General features: G+C 38.3%; 4 protein-coding genes across 5 annotated transcripts; 2 read left to right on the top strand and 2 right to left on the bottom strand.

Annotated features, from left to right (window-relative positions):
* The first annotated feature begins 1,435 nt into the window (after positions 1-1,435).
* tsen15 (TSEN15 tRNA splicing endonuclease subunit) lies at positions 1,436-5,565 on the top strand. The gene is made up of 4 exons (XM_088310447.1): positions 1,436-1,748; positions 1,832-1,913; positions 3,267-3,402; positions 3,842-5,565. Exons 1-4 carry the CDS (start codon positions 1,707-1,709, stop codon positions 4,011-4,013), a joined length of 432 nt encoding a protein of 143 aa, XP_088166573.1. The 5' UTR covers positions 1,436-1,706; the 3' UTR covers positions 4,014-5,565.
* Positions 4,703-12,135, bottom strand: LOC148325790 (uncharacterized protein C1orf21 homolog). 2 transcript variants are annotated; one of them, XM_088310448.1, is made up of 6 exons: positions 11,766-12,135; positions 10,466-10,619; positions 8,961-9,040; positions 7,307-7,380; positions 7,140-7,203; positions 4,703-5,766 (listed from the first exon to the last, which is right to left on the bottom strand). In XM_088310448.1, the coding sequence occupies exons 2-6, from the start codon at positions 10,554-10,556 to the stop codon at positions 5,728-5,730; spliced, it is 348 nt and encodes a 115-aa protein (XP_088166574.1). In that variant the 5' UTR covers positions 10,557-10,619; positions 11,766-12,135; the 3' UTR covers positions 4,703-5,727. The 2 variants fall into 2 exon arrangements, with proteins under 2 accessions (XP_088166574.1, XP_088166575.1); XM_088310449.1 differs by having other exon boundaries at positions 7,307-7,377; positions 11,766-12,131.
* sec22ba (SEC22 homolog B, vesicle trafficking protein a) lies at positions 12,086-15,285 on the top strand. Its single transcript, XM_088310445.1, has 5 exons — positions 12,086-12,331; positions 12,952-13,061; positions 13,696-13,856; positions 13,934-14,080; positions 14,619-15,285. The coding sequence occupies exons 1-5, from the start codon at positions 12,257-12,259 to the stop codon at positions 14,771-14,773; spliced, it is 648 nt and encodes a 215-aa protein (XP_088166571.1). The 5' UTR covers positions 12,086-12,256; the 3' UTR covers positions 14,774-15,285.
* imp3 (IMP U3 small nucleolar ribonucleoprotein 3) lies at positions 15,208-18,118 on the bottom strand. The gene is made up of 7 exons (XM_088310446.1): positions 17,849-18,118; positions 17,657-17,764; positions 16,878-16,952; positions 16,262-16,341; positions 16,116-16,167; positions 15,944-16,016; positions 15,208-15,844 (listed from the first exon to the last, which is right to left on the bottom strand). Exons 1-7 carry the CDS (start codon positions 17,983-17,985, stop codon positions 15,818-15,820), a joined length of 552 nt encoding a protein of 183 aa, XP_088166572.1. The 5' UTR covers positions 17,986-18,118; the 3' UTR covers positions 15,208-15,817.
* Positions 18,119-18,455: the final 337 nt, after the last annotated feature.

Raw genomic sequence — 18,455 nt, 5'->3', positions numbered from 1 at the left:
AAGATACTAGGCCGAACTGTGGAATGAAATAATTGCTGCAACAAGCTGTTTTGATATTTATATTCTCAGGTTTGTTCAATTTTACAGCATCAGGCTTTCTAGATTTCCTGTGCGATACAAGCATGTTTTATTTCTTTTTAGCTGATTAATTTATTATGAAATGTATCATTTGTGTGGTTTGATTCCTTTCATAACTACTTTTGTGACCTGGAACTGCTAATATTTAAAAAGGGTTCCATTATCTGCTTGACATAAAATGCTTTTCTTTCTTTCTTTTTTTTTCCCAATAAAAAGCCCTAAGTTTATTCAATCTTTGGTCCATTTGTTTTGTATTGTATGATGACACAATAATTTGATATCTTCAAAATGTGACACGCCATCACAGAGAAGTGTTGTTAATACGCCTACCACCAGCTAGCTCGCAAGCTAACGGGCATCTTGATAAGAATAACTAAGTAACTAGCCTATTCCGTCGAAACAACACGATTGAATATTTTTATCCGTAATATGCATGAGAGGCAGAGAATATACACTTGCGTGTATTGGTTTATGATGTGTATGCGTTGTTGATTCGTGTGTATTAAAGGAGCAACAAGTTGAAGAGAAAAGAAATCTTACTGTGCCTCCTCCCATTAGGCCGGTGTAAAATTTTGATACTGTTTTACATAAACCTATGCATTTTGTTGATATTTTTGACTATTCACATATTTGTGAAAACAATATGACAGTTACTTGGGAGCGTAAGCAATGAAAATGAACTGAAATTTGTGTAGATTCAATCATTAGCTCCAAGACTGAGACCCTAGATCCCCAAACCATCTTTCTTTAAATAATTGAACATAAAATCCTCAAACTAAATGACTAGAAAATTCAAACCTTTAATAACCAAATAACCTCTTTCATTAAAATGAAATACAATTATAATCTGTGGAAAAACAAATAAAATATCTGCAAATACCACCAAAAACGAAATGGCCAAAGGTGGTCTATGTATAAAATACATTATAATTTACATGTAATTAGAGAAAAGAAGAAGAAAAAAAATCTGTGAAATGCACGCTATGTTTTTTGTATGGGCTATAACTAGAGAGCTATTTTATCATTTGCATTGTCCAGTTAGCAAAAACAAATTAGTTTTTTACTTCAGATGTGATTTCCTATGTGAATGTAAAATTAAATAATGAAGACGTGTATGATTGTATCATTTGTGTACGTTTATGTGTCAATGGCCCACCAATCCGGTCTGCAGAGGATTTACGTCATTAAACGGTTTGTTGTATTGTAGTATTTGTTGCATGTTATCAATTTTCCCTAAAAGTGTATTTACTCTTTTTCCATTACTATTATTAATTTATGTTTTTAAATAACATGTTTCACAAATCGTTTGTTGGAACCTTACATGTTGCATGTTCCGTGACGAACATATTTAAGTGTTGCACACACTCATCTGGTGAGCGGATGTGCTCGAAAATATTCAGTTGATGTCCCGGCACTGGGTGGCACGCAAAATAACTCCACTATCTTATTTGATATATCCGCGTCTACGCCAATATGATTGAATGAGTACGACAGTCGACAACTATAATCGTGAAACCGCCATGATAAAGCGCGTGGAAAGTGCTTAACATCCACGCGTCACACACGTCCTGCCCCCAGCGGCGTGGCTGCAGCGCAATTTTTGAGTGTATCTCAGCATAGTCGTGGACATGGCAGGAAAGTCGCCAAACTGGATGCTGCTGCACCCAGCGGTGAGTGTGTTTAGTATGACACGATTTATCGACTTGCTCAATAAATGTGCTGCTAATATACACCGTCTGCTTATCTTATTCAGTATGCAAAGTTAGAGAGCCTCGAAGTGGAAGACAGTGAACAAGTCCATGCTGCTTTCCTTGTTTTCATGGACCTCACTGAGGGTATGTTTGTTAGTAGACTAGAAGAGGAACTTTTTTTCCCCCTCATTTGTTCTCCACTACATCCTGACTTTTCTGCAGGGGATTTCCCCATCCCAATGCCAGTATAGTGTCGCTACTGTGTACTTGTACTACTGTAATTCTAAGAATGCTCCGATTCCACGTCACCGACACCACATTTTACAAGCATGACATGCTTTCCAGGTATGAGCCAATGTCAGCCATGTGGAGATACTTTATGTTAAACGTGAATGGCGCACTATAGGATTCGCTGTTTAAACATTGTTTTCTGGTAGAATTTTATAATTGACTAATAATAATTATTATTAGGCATGGGCAATATATCATGCGCAATGTTATCAATAGAGATGTTGGAGATGTGCAGATTCAAAGATTTGGTGCTTCAGTGAACACTGCAGTAGGGACATTAAATGGAAGAGAGAAGTCCAAGCAACCTCTGTGAAGAGAGAGTAAAACATTCACTTATTGTTGTTTTCCAGCAGTAAAAATAAATATGATACTGATCATTGTATTATTTACAGAGACTGTGGTAATTTAAATGGTCAAAGTTTCCATTTAAAAAAAAAAAAGAAGCTTTTTTTCCTCATAAATAAAGTAAATGTGTTGGACGTGCTTATTTAAGTGCCCCCTCTCAGCGGGTATTTTAATAACGGATGCAAGTCCACATCCCGAGCCTGGAATGTTTCAGGTTTGAAAATGGATTTTTGTGAGCCGGTAAATGTTTGCCAGATGTTCGATATTTGCTAACATTCACCTCTTATATGCCCATGTGCTCCATCATAGCTATATTTGCGTCTATATTGTATGTGTATGTTCGTCTGTGTTAAGGACCCTCGACAAATTCCATATTCCAGGGTAATGCGTCACAAATCAACATTTGTCAAATAAAATGGTTTTTTTTTCATTCTGACTGCTATAGTAGCTGGAAATGGTAGACCTTTGCACACTACACATGAAACTTTACTGATATCGCTCATTAAGGAGAAACTGGATGAAATAAATTGTCAGAAATACTCATAAAAATCTATGGGGAAAAATTTTTTAGCTGGACATCATTTGAAGTTCTTTGTTAAATATTGCTGCAGAATGTTATAAAATGTTTTGCAGAAGGTGCATGAAGCAATTTAAGAAAAATGTCAACAAAAGTTGATGCTCAGACGCTGTCAAGCCATAATTGTTCTGTGAAGCAAGTGCGGATTTACAGTACATTTAGTTTTCCTACTAGTATGCCAAAGCTGTCAAGCGCATACTTGAGATTGGATCTTGATTTTCACCTTTTGTTTGATCTAGTTTTCTTCATTATTTATTTATTTATTTATTTTTGCTTGTTTGCAGTGCGTCACTGGAAAGAGGTGTCTTGTGTTAAAAGTGATGAACTCAAGCTGGTTTTGCTGGAGGCGAAAGAGAAGGAAGGATCGACCATCCAGTCAGTTCTGCCGCTGCCTGTGCATCGCTCTCTAAGCCACAACGAGTGAGAGACAAACATCCTCCTCTTTTTCATGGACTGGAAGGCACATTGTTTATGTTTGAGTAAATATGAGTATGCCCTTATGTAAATCTGCAAGCCATTTTTATCGTCAACAAGAAGACAGGACCATGTTAGTAAATGGTAGGAACCCGCTCAAGGCGTGTTGGTACGTGGCCTCCCTCCAGTGGCGCAAAGAATCGTCAAATTAAATGTACAAACTTTGTTGCTTTCTTTTCTTTTTTAAAAAAAATCCTTTTCAGTACAATTGTTAAGTATGATTCAGTTGTATTTCCAGTAACTCTTAAGTCCAATACATTTGTGTTTGTTCAGCTACTAACTTGAAATTTTCCTCCAAGCATTTGGCTACAAATTCAATTGACAAGTTGAGAAGTTTATAAATTACAACCCATAATCAAAATGTATTTACTTTCTTCCCGACCAGCATACGACAGGTTCTGGACCGAGGTTTTCCAATGCTGCTGTGTGCGGTGGCCTCGGACTCCACGCTGGTCTACCAGAGATTGACCGATGGCTTGGTGACCCCCGACCCACCAGTAGGCCCCTTCCAGGACTCGGGACGTCGGCAGCACAGGAAGAGACGACAGCAGCCGTAGACGCCCGGTGGGAAGCACAAATGATGGTGCATGTGTTTGGACGTTGAGCTGCACTGGCGTTAAGCATCTATGATGCCCTGCTTGGATGCTGAAGGAGTTTGCACTCAGTTTGCTGGTGACGCCAAATCTACTTGATCAGAGGTCCTGTGACCCAAAATGCTTGCTTACATGTTTACTTTTATTTATCTATACGTATACAATTAAACACTACTAGTGTGAAACTACATGCAACAAGTTGGACATTTCCTTAACCTGTGAAATTTCTTTGGCAAACAAGTAGGACAACTACATGCTACTAGTGAGGCAAATCTGTGCAGTAGTTAGCTACTGAATGCTACTAGTACTACTAATGACGTGCAGTTCTGCCAGTTACTATCTTGTGCTTTAAAAGTAGTTCAAGTAGCGTGCAGATGTCCACTAGTACAGTTTTTCCCAATACCAACATGTGGTTGTCCTATTGGTGTGCAGAAATGTCATACAATTGTGGCACTAGTAGTGGAAAATGTGTTCCTAGCATAGTGCAAGGAATTGTCCAAAGGACAAAGATCATACTAACACACTATCAAGGTTATAGAGAATAAGTGCTCAAAGAGTTTTATGCCAAAAGTGGAGAAATTAGTTGGCGCAGGTTGAGCTTTTACTTTTGATGCCAGTTTTAGTTAACACATTTAAGTCAACAGCAGCAGAAATCAGTTAAAAAAAATTCAACAACCTTTTATTTTTCTAGAAAAACAAAAGACCAACATTGACTTACACAGCAACACTGGTGAGTGAAATACAGACTCGGAATAATACGTGACTTGACCCAAGCGGGGTTCATCTGGACGCGATATTGAAGCGGGTTGTTACGTAGTATGCCGACCGTGTGAGTGCATGTGAGTGTTTTAATGTGCGGTGATGACAGGACGCAACCCTGAGCCTTGTTTCACATAAGTATATTAGAAAGAAATGTGGGAAGACACACAGACATTTAGTTTTGGCCCAGAAATTGTACAAAAGTGTTTTTTCTTTTTTCCTGGAATGCAGAAGCCAACTTGGGGACCTTTCAGGGAGGCAGATGGGGACAGTGGGCCTCATGCATGAAACTTCTGTAAGCACAGTTTTGCTCTGTAATTGAACGCACTGCTTGTTTAATTGCTTCATTTTTTTCCATCACCAGGCTAAAAGTCTCTGTAAGCCACATGTTAGTTGATTTGAAACATCAATTCAAAATAATGAAAATATGACTCCAGTCAAAGGAATTCTCATTGCGGAGTAAGATTCTTCTTTTTTTTTTCCCCAACATTTGTTTTGCCCATGAATCCATGTATTGGGGGCATCCAATTTCTGATCAAATTAGGAGATGGAATAATATATGCATCTTATTTGCCCCCCTAATTATAATTAAGTGAAAAATCAGAAACATTCATGCATGAAGCCCTATCTTCTGACTTGTCCTAAACATCCAGCCGGGTTTACTGACTTTGAGGCGCAATCCAAGCAAAGAGTTCCTCTTGTTCTGGAAATCCCTGACATCCTGTGATGGCTTTTCAATAAAGTAAACTGAACCGAAGTCTTCTCAACTCGTGAAGTGTCTTTGATTAGTTGAGCAGGAGGGCAAGAAGTTTCTCCGTGGAGTTTTGTCCTTCTGCACTTTCGACAGGTGGAATGATGCTGTCCATTGCAACAGTGACATCCGCTCCATCGGATGGCTGATGGTTGCTTGATCATGGTGCTATGTCATGTCTTCCTCCTCTGAGCAGTAATCTCTCCCCTAAGAGTGATATAAAATATAATCATATTCCCGTAATCACAAATGCAAATTTCTAAAAAAAAAAGTGGACGTCGAGTCAAAAATGTTCATTGCAATAATATTTGTTCAGCATGCCCCAACTAGTCTAAACACAATATTCTGAATAATATTGCATTGGTGGAATGAGAGCTAAGTAGAATCATTTTTACAATGTGACATTCTCAAATAAAGCTGAGGGCACTTTGACTTCAATTCCAGTCAACGGCAGAGAGCAACAGAATGTTAAAATGTCTGCGCCTGAGATACCGGTACCGTGTTTAATTAAACACGGGCACATGCAAGATATTACAGAGAGAAATTTTGACTTGACTTCAACTTTAACAGAGTTATTTTTTAGTCAGAACCATAACTTTCAGTTGCACAACAGGAAACTGGGAAAAATCCAAAATAAACAGATTTCTAAAGACACGCAGTAGAGAAAATCCATGCAGTTCTGCCTTGAGATGAGAGTGACCTGACTTAAAAAGTTTTTACAAACTTGAGATACGAGTGCAGTTTAGAGACCGCTAACTCAGCTCACGTCACAACAATAGCAGTTGGGTAAATGGTGAACAATTCTTTGAAAAAGATTATATGTTTAATGCCACCCCCATTTGATCTTTACTGTCAAATTAAACGTCAAATAGAACATCAGGTTGAGTTATTTCAATCAACTAAACAGCTGTGCATCCACTAGATTAATGCTAACATAACGGAAAATGTAATCGATGTGCTAATGATTAGCATCAATAATCACAATGCTAGGCAAAAAGATATTTGGTCACATATGCTGAAGCAAAGTATGTAGACACACGATCAAAATACTCAAAAGCATCCGTTATACGATGTGTGAAATAAAAGCAGCTTATGTTGATTTGGCTACTTGATTGTATTATACTGCCACCTGGTGGCTAAATCGCACACACCAGGAAGAGCCGCAAAAACTTAGTCCTTTACACACAACAACACATTCTATTTAAAATGTTATAAATAAATTTTTTTATAGAGTGAAATATTATAAAGTGCTATTTTCCTTATTACAAAAAAAACACCTTTTTATAATGTATTTTTCCCTGTTTTTTAGGGGGGAGGAGTGGAATGGATTCATTTCCATTCATTATAATTTTTTATTCAAGTGTTTTGAATTGCGTGGTCCCCAATTAATTAAACTGGTAAGGTACCACTTGCATTTCCAATAACGCCACTTTCATATAGCAAGTTGACTCATTGAGGCCGGTTGTTGTTGTTGTCGTCTCGTGTCGTCCTTGCTGCAGTTTTGCCGCAGTCGGCACATTATCCTCAATGATGTCAACTGGTCTTATAAGGGTATAAACCCACATGTGCTTACATCATACCTTTTCAATTTTCTCATCAAGCATCCTGAAGAATTCTTGCTGGCTTTCTGAGGAATGAATGCTCCTGTGAGAACAAAACAAGTTAGAGGTGCGCAGGGTGACATGATAGCCTTGAATCAAAATGATGCACAATTGCAAGTTGATATGGAAATGCAAAGGATTCTTACAGTATCTTTCCATCTTCATTAGATCCTGTCTCATCCATGTGTGGACTTTTTCCAAGTAAAGCACTTTTCTCCTGCTTGAGAAAAAAAACAAAAACAATTATCAATATTAAAATATAGACAATTGATGTCTACATGTACATAAAGTATCACCTTTTTTTGTTGGCAAAAGGAGGTTGTACAAAGTATTAACCTCAGGCCTGCAAATAATTTTAATGTAAATATTTTTTTTAATGAGGGATTGTTTCCTCCACTGAATTAAGACACGCAAATTAAAGGTTGGATTTTCTTTTTTAACTTTTATTTAAATTTTATCTGTCTTAAAATGTTTGGTCAAATATTATTTAGAGAAAAAAAACGAAGCTCAAGAACACATCTGAACCAGCGGTGCCAATAATTATGCCATGGGCGTGTCTTCAATCCTGTTCCTTGAAGGCCAATTTCCTGGATGTTTTTCATCTCTCCCGATTGCAACACAACTGATTATATACTTTATATATACAGTATGAGCAATGAACCATCATTTAACTTCAAATTGTCCGAAACTCCTGATTTCAGCCTCGCAACAATAATTATGCTCTGATTTCTGTAGTCCTTCATTGTTATCGACTATCGATTATTCAGTTATTTTACAGTGGAGCGATTAGATACAATGCACTTGCATCTTTTGAATAAAATCGGATTTTACGCGCATATTACTTGTATCTACCATACTTATACTATATTTATACTTTTTTTATAACTTTCAAGGCCGATAAATTAAAAACTGGTTTGTTTTGGCTCGCTGCAGAACCTTATTTCTCTCTCTGTTGTGCTGGTGGCCCTGCCTGCAGAAGCAGATTGGCCAGCTCACAGCACCATCTGATTGGTTCCTTGTGCAGTGAGTAGCAGCCAATGAGCACTAAGCTGCCTGTTTGCTTTTTCACCTCGATTCAACACGCACTTTGGGAGAGGTCCCGTGAGCAGAGGAAGGTAAGGCTTTGCCAAAATTGTAATGATGTCAGTCTACTGCAACTCACAACTAATAGAAAACTATTTGCTGTAGTAAACTTTAAAGAGATGTTCTTATTCAACCATAAGACATGGAGCTGAGCCTGGAAGCTCCGTGCACTTTTTGTTAGTCTTTTAAAACTAAGTTGTCTATTTTCGAAAATCTAAAAAAGCTTTAACATGTTGTAAATCACTCAAGTTGTTTCATAAAAATATGTTTAAAGGCATTTAAACTAAGTCAAGTTTTTGAGTTTTTATTTTTCTAAATATTGACACCATTTTACCCTTTTTTTTCAACAAATTAATATCTGCTTCAAATATTGGTTATCGCCTTCCATGTCTACTAATAATCGGTATCGGCCTTGACAAAAGCATATCGGTCTATCACTAATTAATATTGAAATAGTTAAAAAGAGCATAGGAAAAAATCTTTCAACTCCGGAACGTTTGAACTGTTTGAGAAGTTTTGTAAAACTCCACCTCATCCCTCTCACTGTGAGAGCAACGCAGCATTATGTCATCTCAAGATTGAAGATCTTCATGTTTTTTAACGGGAGTGAAAATCAGCTTTTCATTCATTCATTAGAAAACAAATGTACGCGTCCACATCCCAGTTGATACGTAAATCAATATACACGGTACGATAATAATATCACATGTAACAAACCGTGCTGTCCTGGCCGTCCCCTCCTGCCTCTTGTCCACTGATGTACTTGACTTTCTCCACTCCTTTCATCTTGTACTCATCTGCGAGCAAGTGGGAGAGACAAAAGAGGCAGAGAAGAGCACATCTCCTTGTATTAATCTGCGACAGCAACGCCCGCCGGCCCACTCGCGGCTCAAATCCTCCCTCTCCTCTCGGTTAACATGCAGTTCTCACACTTCAGTTCTGGGCTAAGTAATTATGTGCTTGATTTCGCACGCCGCGGCCCAAATCCTCTCCTCACAAAGCCTGGCGAGTGGCAAACACAGGATGTGTCAGCCTGATTCTCCTCTCGCCGTGTTTTCTCTCACACTTGTGCGGCTGCCCCGTCCTCCTCTGACTCCCACGCTTTCACAGAGCGAGCGTCTAAAATACTGGTTGCATGCAAATATTAGAGGAAATATAAATCATCTCTTGATGATGTGGTGCGCCGCAAACTACAAACCACAATAATGTTAGCCTAACGGCAGAAGTCGTTTAGAATTTACTCTCACAATATCGATGAGAAATACCATGTGCATGCTCAAAACTGTTTTGTTTTGGGGGTTTTTTGCTGTGTTTAATATTGTTTTTTAAAAAAAAAAAAAAAGACCAGTAATTATGCTAGTAGATTCACAAAAAAAAAACTATGTAAACATCTTCTATCATACATAATACAGTAAACTTGCTGTTCGTAATTGACACTGAGAAAATGTTAATTTCCTTCATTAATATCCTACAAATTATGATCCCAAAACACTTAAACATCATTTCAAACTCATCTTACATTAATACACTTAAAATAAGATATATATGTAGAGAACTGCAAAAGAACAAGCAAACGTTTCTCCTCCACAACATAGAAAGATGTTAGTCTCTCAGTCGAGATATGTCAAGTCAACGTATTTCCTTGACATCAATTACTACTTTCCTATTAGCCAATCCTGCGTGTGGCATTTTAGCGGATTAAAGTGCAATAAAAACTCAACAAAGATTTTTCGCAAATATCTGAGGATAGGTTCCACGGCAAAGAAATAACACAAAAATAGAAAACTGTGAAGATAATATTTTGTTATAAATGTATATTTCTCTGAAGGTTTCACTCAAGACAGTGCACTATTTTGTTGTTGTACGTTGTATAGTGTGGCTCTCGAATAACACTGACCAACTAAATTTGGCACTTTTTTTTTTTTAAATAGGATTGTTTTTTCAGGATTTCATAATACCAATAATATAATATGGACGATCGTAATACATTATTTAATAATATTATGAATTAAGGGTTACGTTAAGAAATTGGTGGATGTTTTTCTGAAACGTCATAGCTAGAGTATAAATTAAAACGCATGGTACAATCTGTGTTGCCTAAGCTGGTCAAACTTTAAAAAAATAAAGTAAAATATCTCTAAGACAGTTTTGAACGCAGCGAAAGCAATCTCTAATTAATATTTGCTGTTGACCAGTTGGATGGATGTCGGCAGTCAACTGACCAGAGAAGAGGTCTCCATTGCTGTGGGTTTTGCTCTGGTCCTCTTCACTGTTGGGCACTGCAGACACCTGCTTAGTGGAGGTGCAGCCCATCTCCTCCTCCTCCTCCTCCTCCTCAGCCTCACTCCTCCTCACTCGCAAGCATCACCGTCAAGTCTGGACGGAAGAGAGACAATCAGGAGTACTGTACTTATGAAATATAAATACTTGAGTACAACAAAAGACTGGTTAAAGCAGATAGACTGCTTCTACTCCTATGCATAAGTGAAAGTAAAAAAGTCCTGAAAGAAATTCAAACAAATTTGGATGGGCAGTGTCTCATTTGTTTGTGTTATTGTGTTATTATTAACTTCATTATTAAGTGCAGAGGTGGAAGTAACATGCTAAATTTACTTAGTAATTTGGGGGATATAAATCGTGCATGTTACTTTTACATGAGTGACATCATTCCAAACTTAGTAACAGTACTCTTACTTGAGTACATTTTGTGGCAAGTCTACCCAGCTTCCACCACTGCACACAGGCCAAGGGAGACCATTTCAATACTACAGTAGACATAAAGCACAACACCTCCATAACCAGGGGGATGAACCTCTTGTAGATGCTCATTTTTAGAACTGTGCTAGCAGCATTCCCTCGACCCGCATCTTGAAACCACTCAGTTCTCATAATCAATTAGTCATGAAGCCGCAGCACCGCCCTCAGTTTAAAGCACATCACATTCCCAGCCCTTCTTTGAGTGACAATGACGAGCCGGGCTCGGTCCACGAACACCAGCGCTGATCTTGCCAAAGAGGGTGCACGGTGGTGCCAGCTGCACAGCAACAATGGATCCTTTTTTTCCCCCCCGCTCTCCCTCCAAGCCTTTCAGTGGGGTCATTGATTAGTGCATCCAGAGGTGGGGGTGGGGTTCTGTTACACTCTCAAGGATTAAACTGGCGGCTGCTCCATCCACCACAGACCTGATCTATAAAAGTGAGCTGCATCAGGCTGTGGGCCAGGGATTGATCCCTCTTGATGAACCAGCTGAGAGTCCAGATGCAGTTATCTGATCCAACACCACATTTTTTTTTTATATTTAACCTTTGGGTTGTCTGTAGCCCATAATCACTCATCGGGCATTCATATTCAGCAACTGTAAGCTATGAAGCTTTTGATTAAATTTCCAAACTACCATCGAGGCAGGCGAAGGTAATGCCACATATAAGTAATGAAGGGGGGAAATGGACGAAAAAACAGCAATCTCGCATGACCACAGACGCAAAGACTTTCAACTGTCAAATAAGATAAGCAGGAAAATACCTCTCAGGGGTATCCATGGTTAAGGGGTCAGTCTTCAGGTTTCAGATCAGAAATGTTTTTTTGGAGCCAGACAGACCGCATCTGCGCATTTGGTTGGAGGCAGCATCCGAAATCGAGATGCAGTAAATCCGTCTGCCAGCTGTGTGGCCGGTGGCTGGATACTGCCGATTATAGCCTAAAGTCGATAAAAAATACAGATCCAAGCCATACCGTAGAAACAATTCAATTAAATGAATCTATTATTTCAAAAATAAAAATCTGTTTGGTTTTCTAACCGACTGTGCGAAACGGTCTATTCGACTCGACGGAAAATCCACCGCTGAACTGCACTGGCTTCAGTTGCAACACGGACGCATTTCAACGATGCACAGCTGATTTCCGTCCACCTCATTTCTTCCGCAACTGCTTCTTGACAACTAAAAAAACTTTGGGAAGTTTGGCATTTGTGGGCTGTAAGTTTGCGCGTGTGATTTTTTTCGCTCTCCAGAAGGATGATTTTACTGACGATGATCGCTCGTGTGGCGGACGGATTGCCGCTTGCCGCTTCCATGCAAGAGAATGATCAGGTTTGAATGGGACGCTAGCTCGCTTCACCAAACTCCTTTCATGTTTTCAAATATTTTGACGGTAGCTTGTCGATCCGGGATAATACAACTATGATAACACTCTTTCGCCGGTTTTTAATATGTATTTGACCATTCGGCGTGTAAATTTGGATAATTCTTTCAGTAATAAAATCAAAATGTACCATTAACTTTATTCCGTGAAATTCTGTTGGGGAAAAACAAATCTCACGACGCACCATGAAACAAAAACATCACACAAGAGTATATACTTAAATTACATGTTATTCACACACAATGATATGTGGGCCTGTTTAGTTGAACACTAAGTTAGAAGCCTTGAGCCATCTAGTGGAAGGGAATTAGTTGTTGTCAACCATATGGAACCAAATGTGTACCTGCTTGATGAAGAAAAACCTCACAGCAGATGGACGACTGAAAGTGCCAAGATGAAATGAATAATATGGAATTTAAAAAAACCTGATGAATAAATATTAAATAATTATATATATTATAATTATTTCTGTATTTAACTAATTATTTCATGGCGCCATGTTTGTTTCAGCTCCATCTGTTGTGAAATGTGCTATAAAAATAAAATTGTATTGTATTGTTATTGCCAGTCAGGAAGAGACCTCCAACTGTACCAGAGTCAAGCCAAGCAGCTGTGCCGCAAACTCAATGCTCAAAGTCCGGACCGCTGCACCCTGGAAGCGAAGGACATGAGCTTTCAGTAAGTCAAGACAAGAAGTGAGTTCTTGAAAAAAATAAATGGGTAGATTATGAGAATTGCACAGTGCAGTGAGCCGTCATTTGTGGTACAAATACATTCTAACTAAGTGAAAATCTGCAATGTAGGGAGACCATGTACTAAATACAGATTTTCCCCTTCCACATGTCTAAATGCATTACGAATTATTACAGTACAACACACTTTCTAAAATATTGCTTTGCATTTCTTCCCACTCGCTCGCAGTTTTTCAAATAGGAGTATGCTTGCTTCAAGCTGTTTGTCAAACCCAGTTGAAGTTTACTTTAAAACTGGCATGACAAAAAACACTATAAAATTAATCATTGTTCATTTAAACACCAATATGGTAAACCAAAACATACAATTTCAACTAATGAAAGTCCGCTAGCTGATTGCTGACAAACACTTGCTACTTAAGGAGCAGCAACATATACAACAGACTTGCCTGTACACTACCAGAAAAATGGCGGAAAATAGATTTAAAATTTGCGAACCTCAATATAGCGAGGGATTCACTGTTTATTTTTTCAGAGAAAACATTTGTAAAATCTTTGTTCACATTGAGGTCCAGTTTTCCTGGTAGCGTAATGTCTTGAATTGTGTGTCTTATTTTCAGTTATTTAATAGCAGAAGGCGTTTGCTACCTGTCCCTTTGTGAGCCATCTTTCCCCAAGAAAATTGTCTTTGCCTACCTGGAGGACCTTCACGGCGAGTTTTCTGACCAGTATGGGAGGAAGATATCCACAGTGACAAGGCCATACTCCTTCATCGAATTTGGTAAGTCTTCCTTTTCCTTTGTTGCACATTGTCTCTTTATATATCTATTTATATATTCTGTATTTCTTTTTCTCCAGACACATATATACAGAAAACCAAAAAGTCATACATTGACAGCAGGGCCAGGAGAAACTTGGGTAGTATCAACACGGAGCTGCAGGATGTTCAAAAAATTATGGTGGCCAATATTGAAGAAGTTTTACAACGTGGGGAAGCACTTTCTGGTATGTAAATTATTCGGATTCTTATTATATTTACATACGAATGTTCTGTCCAGATTCCACACCCTAAACATACAGAACACTTAATAAAATATTGCAACGTCTGCTTTGAATAACTACACTATTCAACGATACCACAAGGTGGCGCCAAGCTTTTTTTCATCTCTTATCCCTCAAGGGTATGACCTAACTAATTGAAGCTCATCCCTCTCACTTCAACATAGTTCTTTGGCTACAAAATGACAACAAAGCAATACTAGACTAGATATTCTTTGTCATGGCCAAAATTCACGATACATTATTTCGTGAAAAAAAAATCATTTTCTGGCCACGTAAGTGACAGTAGGGCACACAATCTCTCACTGCACAGTGCTTGTGAATCACAACGACATCACTGCAAACTACAACCACAATCATCGCGATATTATCCAATGGCTAGTTCTCTGATCATGTATATTAGAATTTCTGTACCCGATGAAGGAATTTATAGCTCAACAAAAAAAAAACTGCTGCTCTACATTTGCGTCTATTTTTCTACCAGCTCTTGACACGAAAGCCAGCAATCTGTCCACCTTGTCCAAGAAGTACCGCAGCGATGCCAAGTACCTCAACACCCGCTCCACGTACGCCAAAGTGGCTGCTGTGGCAGTCTTCTTCATGACACTCATCATCTACGTGCGCTTTTGGTGGCTCTGATGGAATTTTGACAATCTTTGGAAGGATTTCTCAGACAGCAGCACATTTAATTTGATTACCACTGTGCCTTAACGGGTGGGAATGAGTTCATTGGTTGTAGTTTGGAGAGCAGTTTGAGCATTTATTCAAAGTCCTTGATAGTCATCTTAACGGCAATGCACGAGTGCGCGCTTTGTCCTCATTTGCAGGACAACTACATAAGGGGGGATAATGAATAAATGCACCAACAGCGACTATATGCTGAAGGTAAATGTTTCAACAATGGCCGTGTTCTAGACAATCAAGCGAGTTTGGGGAAGTCTTGCTGTGGACGCGGGCTCTTTGTTGTGCGTTTAAGAAGTTCAACTGTGGTGATGAGTCATGTTTACACTTTGTTTTAGGGAGACATCTGAGTTTCACCATGTGGGACAAAGATCTGCAAGTTAAGCCTTGAAAACTGTGACTAAAAAAGTTTATTGTTCAATGTTAACAGAGTTGTAAGTCTTAGGGGATTAAAAAAAATCTATACAAGTGTCAAGTGTTTTCTTGTAAACAATATTAATATTGTAGACTGGTATGCTAGCCGTATATGCACATACCATGTAAACCACATTTTCAGACACTTTACTACTACAGAGCTGCACAATCAGATCCATTAGTTCAAAATTCTTCTTTTCCAAATGTGATTAACCTAGATGATGTACTTAATAACAACAAATGTGGCTTGGGAGTCTCCTTTGGCTCAAACAAAACAAAAGCATCTCAGAAAGCTTTCTCGACTTGGTGTTACACATCACCAGATTATATTTGATAACATCTGAAATCACTGCACGGCACACCAGATTTGTAGTGGTTGACTATATCTGGAACCGCATAGCAATTTTGAAATGATGACTGGGGACTAAAGATAAAAGTTGTTTTTGAGACTGGTTGTCTCCATATGTTTGTGGGTAGCAAATAATTGGAACTGTCGGGTCATTTTTTCCTCAGTGATGACAGAGTTTAACATCTGCCGTTTTATCCCGCTGGTTGCGGAAAGAAGCGGGTGAGCGGGAAGAAAGAAATTCACGCCAACATGTCAAAGTCGTCTCTCTGCAAGAGAAGAATTGTCCAATTAAACTCAGTGAAAAGACTGTGATCTTGTCTATTTTAAATATAATAATTTCCAAGTCTATAATAGAGCATGCTTACCTCGTCATTGTAATTCATGACATGCTGTTTGATCTTTGAGGAATCCACCCAGGTCACAAAATCTTCCATATTTCTGCAAAGATTAAAATATATATATATATATCCTACATTCTCACATTTAAGTCTGCAGCAGCTTGTTTGAAAGTATTTCAGTGAAGATAACTTTCCAGACCTTGTAATGAGAAACGCTGGATCTGTGACAACCTCTGGGCCCACACGCACATCTGAAGGCAAGTCAAGGTTCACTGAAATGTTTTCGCCTGAGACAGTCAAAATCATCCAGTACAAATGTGCAGAAAAGTGAGTGGTAAAGGATACGTCCTTGCTCAATCAAGGTGATGGCCGTTTTCAGGCTCTGGGCCATTCGAAGTATCAGCATGATGCAGGGAAGCCGCCTCCTGTGGGAGGGTGTTTTTTTGTTTTAGAAGGACAGAAGGTCACATGGAATCATGCGGGAACAAAGAAAAGGAACTGGTTCATATGAATAATAATAATAACAATTTAAATACAAATCAAATACATATATAACAAACATTACAATAAATGAAAATCAATGTGTAGGAAATGATGGGACATGCTGATTTACATTTACAGCTCAGTTGTATTTAATTTGAAGTACATTTGCATTTTTTCTTCAAGAACAATTTGTTTTTAAACATTTAAGTAAACATTCTAGATTCATATATCATTTAAAGGATAGCCCCTTGAGATTCATCATGCCAATTTCTTTTTTTTTTTCTTTCAACACACAAATAATGGCAATAAACTAAATTATTATAAAAAATAATTCCACAACACAATACAAATACCGTACATATAAGCTCACTGCTAATTTTCTAACTGTAATCTTGTGCAACGTTAAACACTTTTGCTACTGTTTTTTAATGGCCAAGGGCGCACACACACACACACGCATTGAAGTGAAGAGTGTTACCTGCAAAACGATGAAGCTGTGACTTTCTCTGTGAGGGACAAATTCTGTTTGGTGGGGATGAGTCCGGTGCTGTAGCTATTAACAAAAATCAATGTGTGAGTTTCATTCATAGTCTTGTTTACAAACTGACCAATTAAATGCTTATATTGGTGTCATGGGTTAAATGTGGACTACAAAATACAACAATATATAATATTAGAATCATTCTTCATAAAAGTCTGTTGTTGTTCTATGCATTGCTTTTATAATTTTAACCCATTTTGGGTGGCGGAAAACAGTTAGTAAAATTTCCAGAAGATTCGTTATCCGTGCTGCATGAACTATGAGGTTTCTGCTTTCATTTTCATTTGCAAGTATTACCTTAACACTGCGTGTTGAATGGGAAGTGGAACCACCACAATATGGGTTATTACAGTTCTCATCTTACACAAGAAAATGCATTCCTCTTTCCCAATGATATTTGAAAATCGGGGCCCGAAGACTTGACAAAGAGGCAAACAAATTATGTATAACATAATAATACATGTCCGCAATAAAGATACAACGAGCGCAAAATGGTCAATTGTGGCCACGAATAAAGTGCCACTCCATTCTGGACAGTTGGGCAAGCAAATCGAGCGCACCTTCTCCACAAGCTGAAGAACATCGGTCTCGCGAAGGTACGCTCCATTTTCATGCCCGGACGTCCACGTTGGTCATTGGAATGACGTTAAGCCCACAAATAAGTGATTTCATGCCCACTTTATATTAAAAATGTATTAAATTAAATCACCACTCACAGTTTTTCTAGCAGCTGATGTGTACACTGAGCTCTGAATCCATCTTTCTCGTCCAGGTCTCGAATTTTCTGAGCCAGGTCCCTGATGTTGCGACTCAACTTGTTGTACCTAAGACAGCAAGACTATTTTAACTCTTCATTTAACATACATGTCTGCTTCGTTTCACGGCGAAAGGCGTTAGCGGATGCTTACTTGGTGTAGTCCTCCCTCTTCTCGATCCGGTATTTTCTCAACACTTTGACCTCGTGAATGTTGTTGTCCACCTCCCAGTTAATAAAGTCTACCTTCTTCAGGAGCTTCTGTTCGTGGTACTTCAATTTACGGACCATTTTGTAATATTTAAAAATTCGTTCTCGTAGTTGCTATTTTCATTAACACGCTGTTTCGTTGCAGACACGGGGAGTTTGGGTTGTTCTTCGTTGGTTGGTTGAAAAACGGATCCTTAACGTTAAAGAGCGACACCTGTCGACAAGACCAGGAATTGTTATTTATCAACCAGATTACAAACAAAACTTGCGCTTGGACGCGACATCGGAAAATAACACTTATTATAGATCTTTTTTATTTGATTTTGTTTTGATGTATTTAATATTACATGTTTATATGTTCAATAAATGAAAATTAAAAACGGGAAATATTTAGTGTGCTGAGGTGTTTTTCGCTTGTGCCAATTCATCACAACGGATATCAATAGATAGATAGATAGATAGATAGATAGATAGATAGATAGATAGATAGATAGATAGATAGATAGATAGATAGATAGATAGATAGATAGATAGATAGATAGATAGATAGA

The sequence above is a fragment of the Idiotropiscis lumnitzeri genome, chromosome 12, assembly GCF_059441095.1.
Source record: "Idiotropiscis lumnitzeri isolate Australia: NSW breed Sydney's pygmy pipehorse chromosome 12, RoL_Ilum_1.0, whole genome shotgun sequence".
Lineage (NCBI taxonomy): Eukaryota > Metazoa > Chordata > Actinopteri > Syngnathiformes > Syngnathidae > Idiotropiscis > Idiotropiscis lumnitzeri.
The sequence above is the reverse complement of the archived record's forward strand: the minus strand, read 5'-3'. Positions and strand labels throughout refer to the sequence as shown.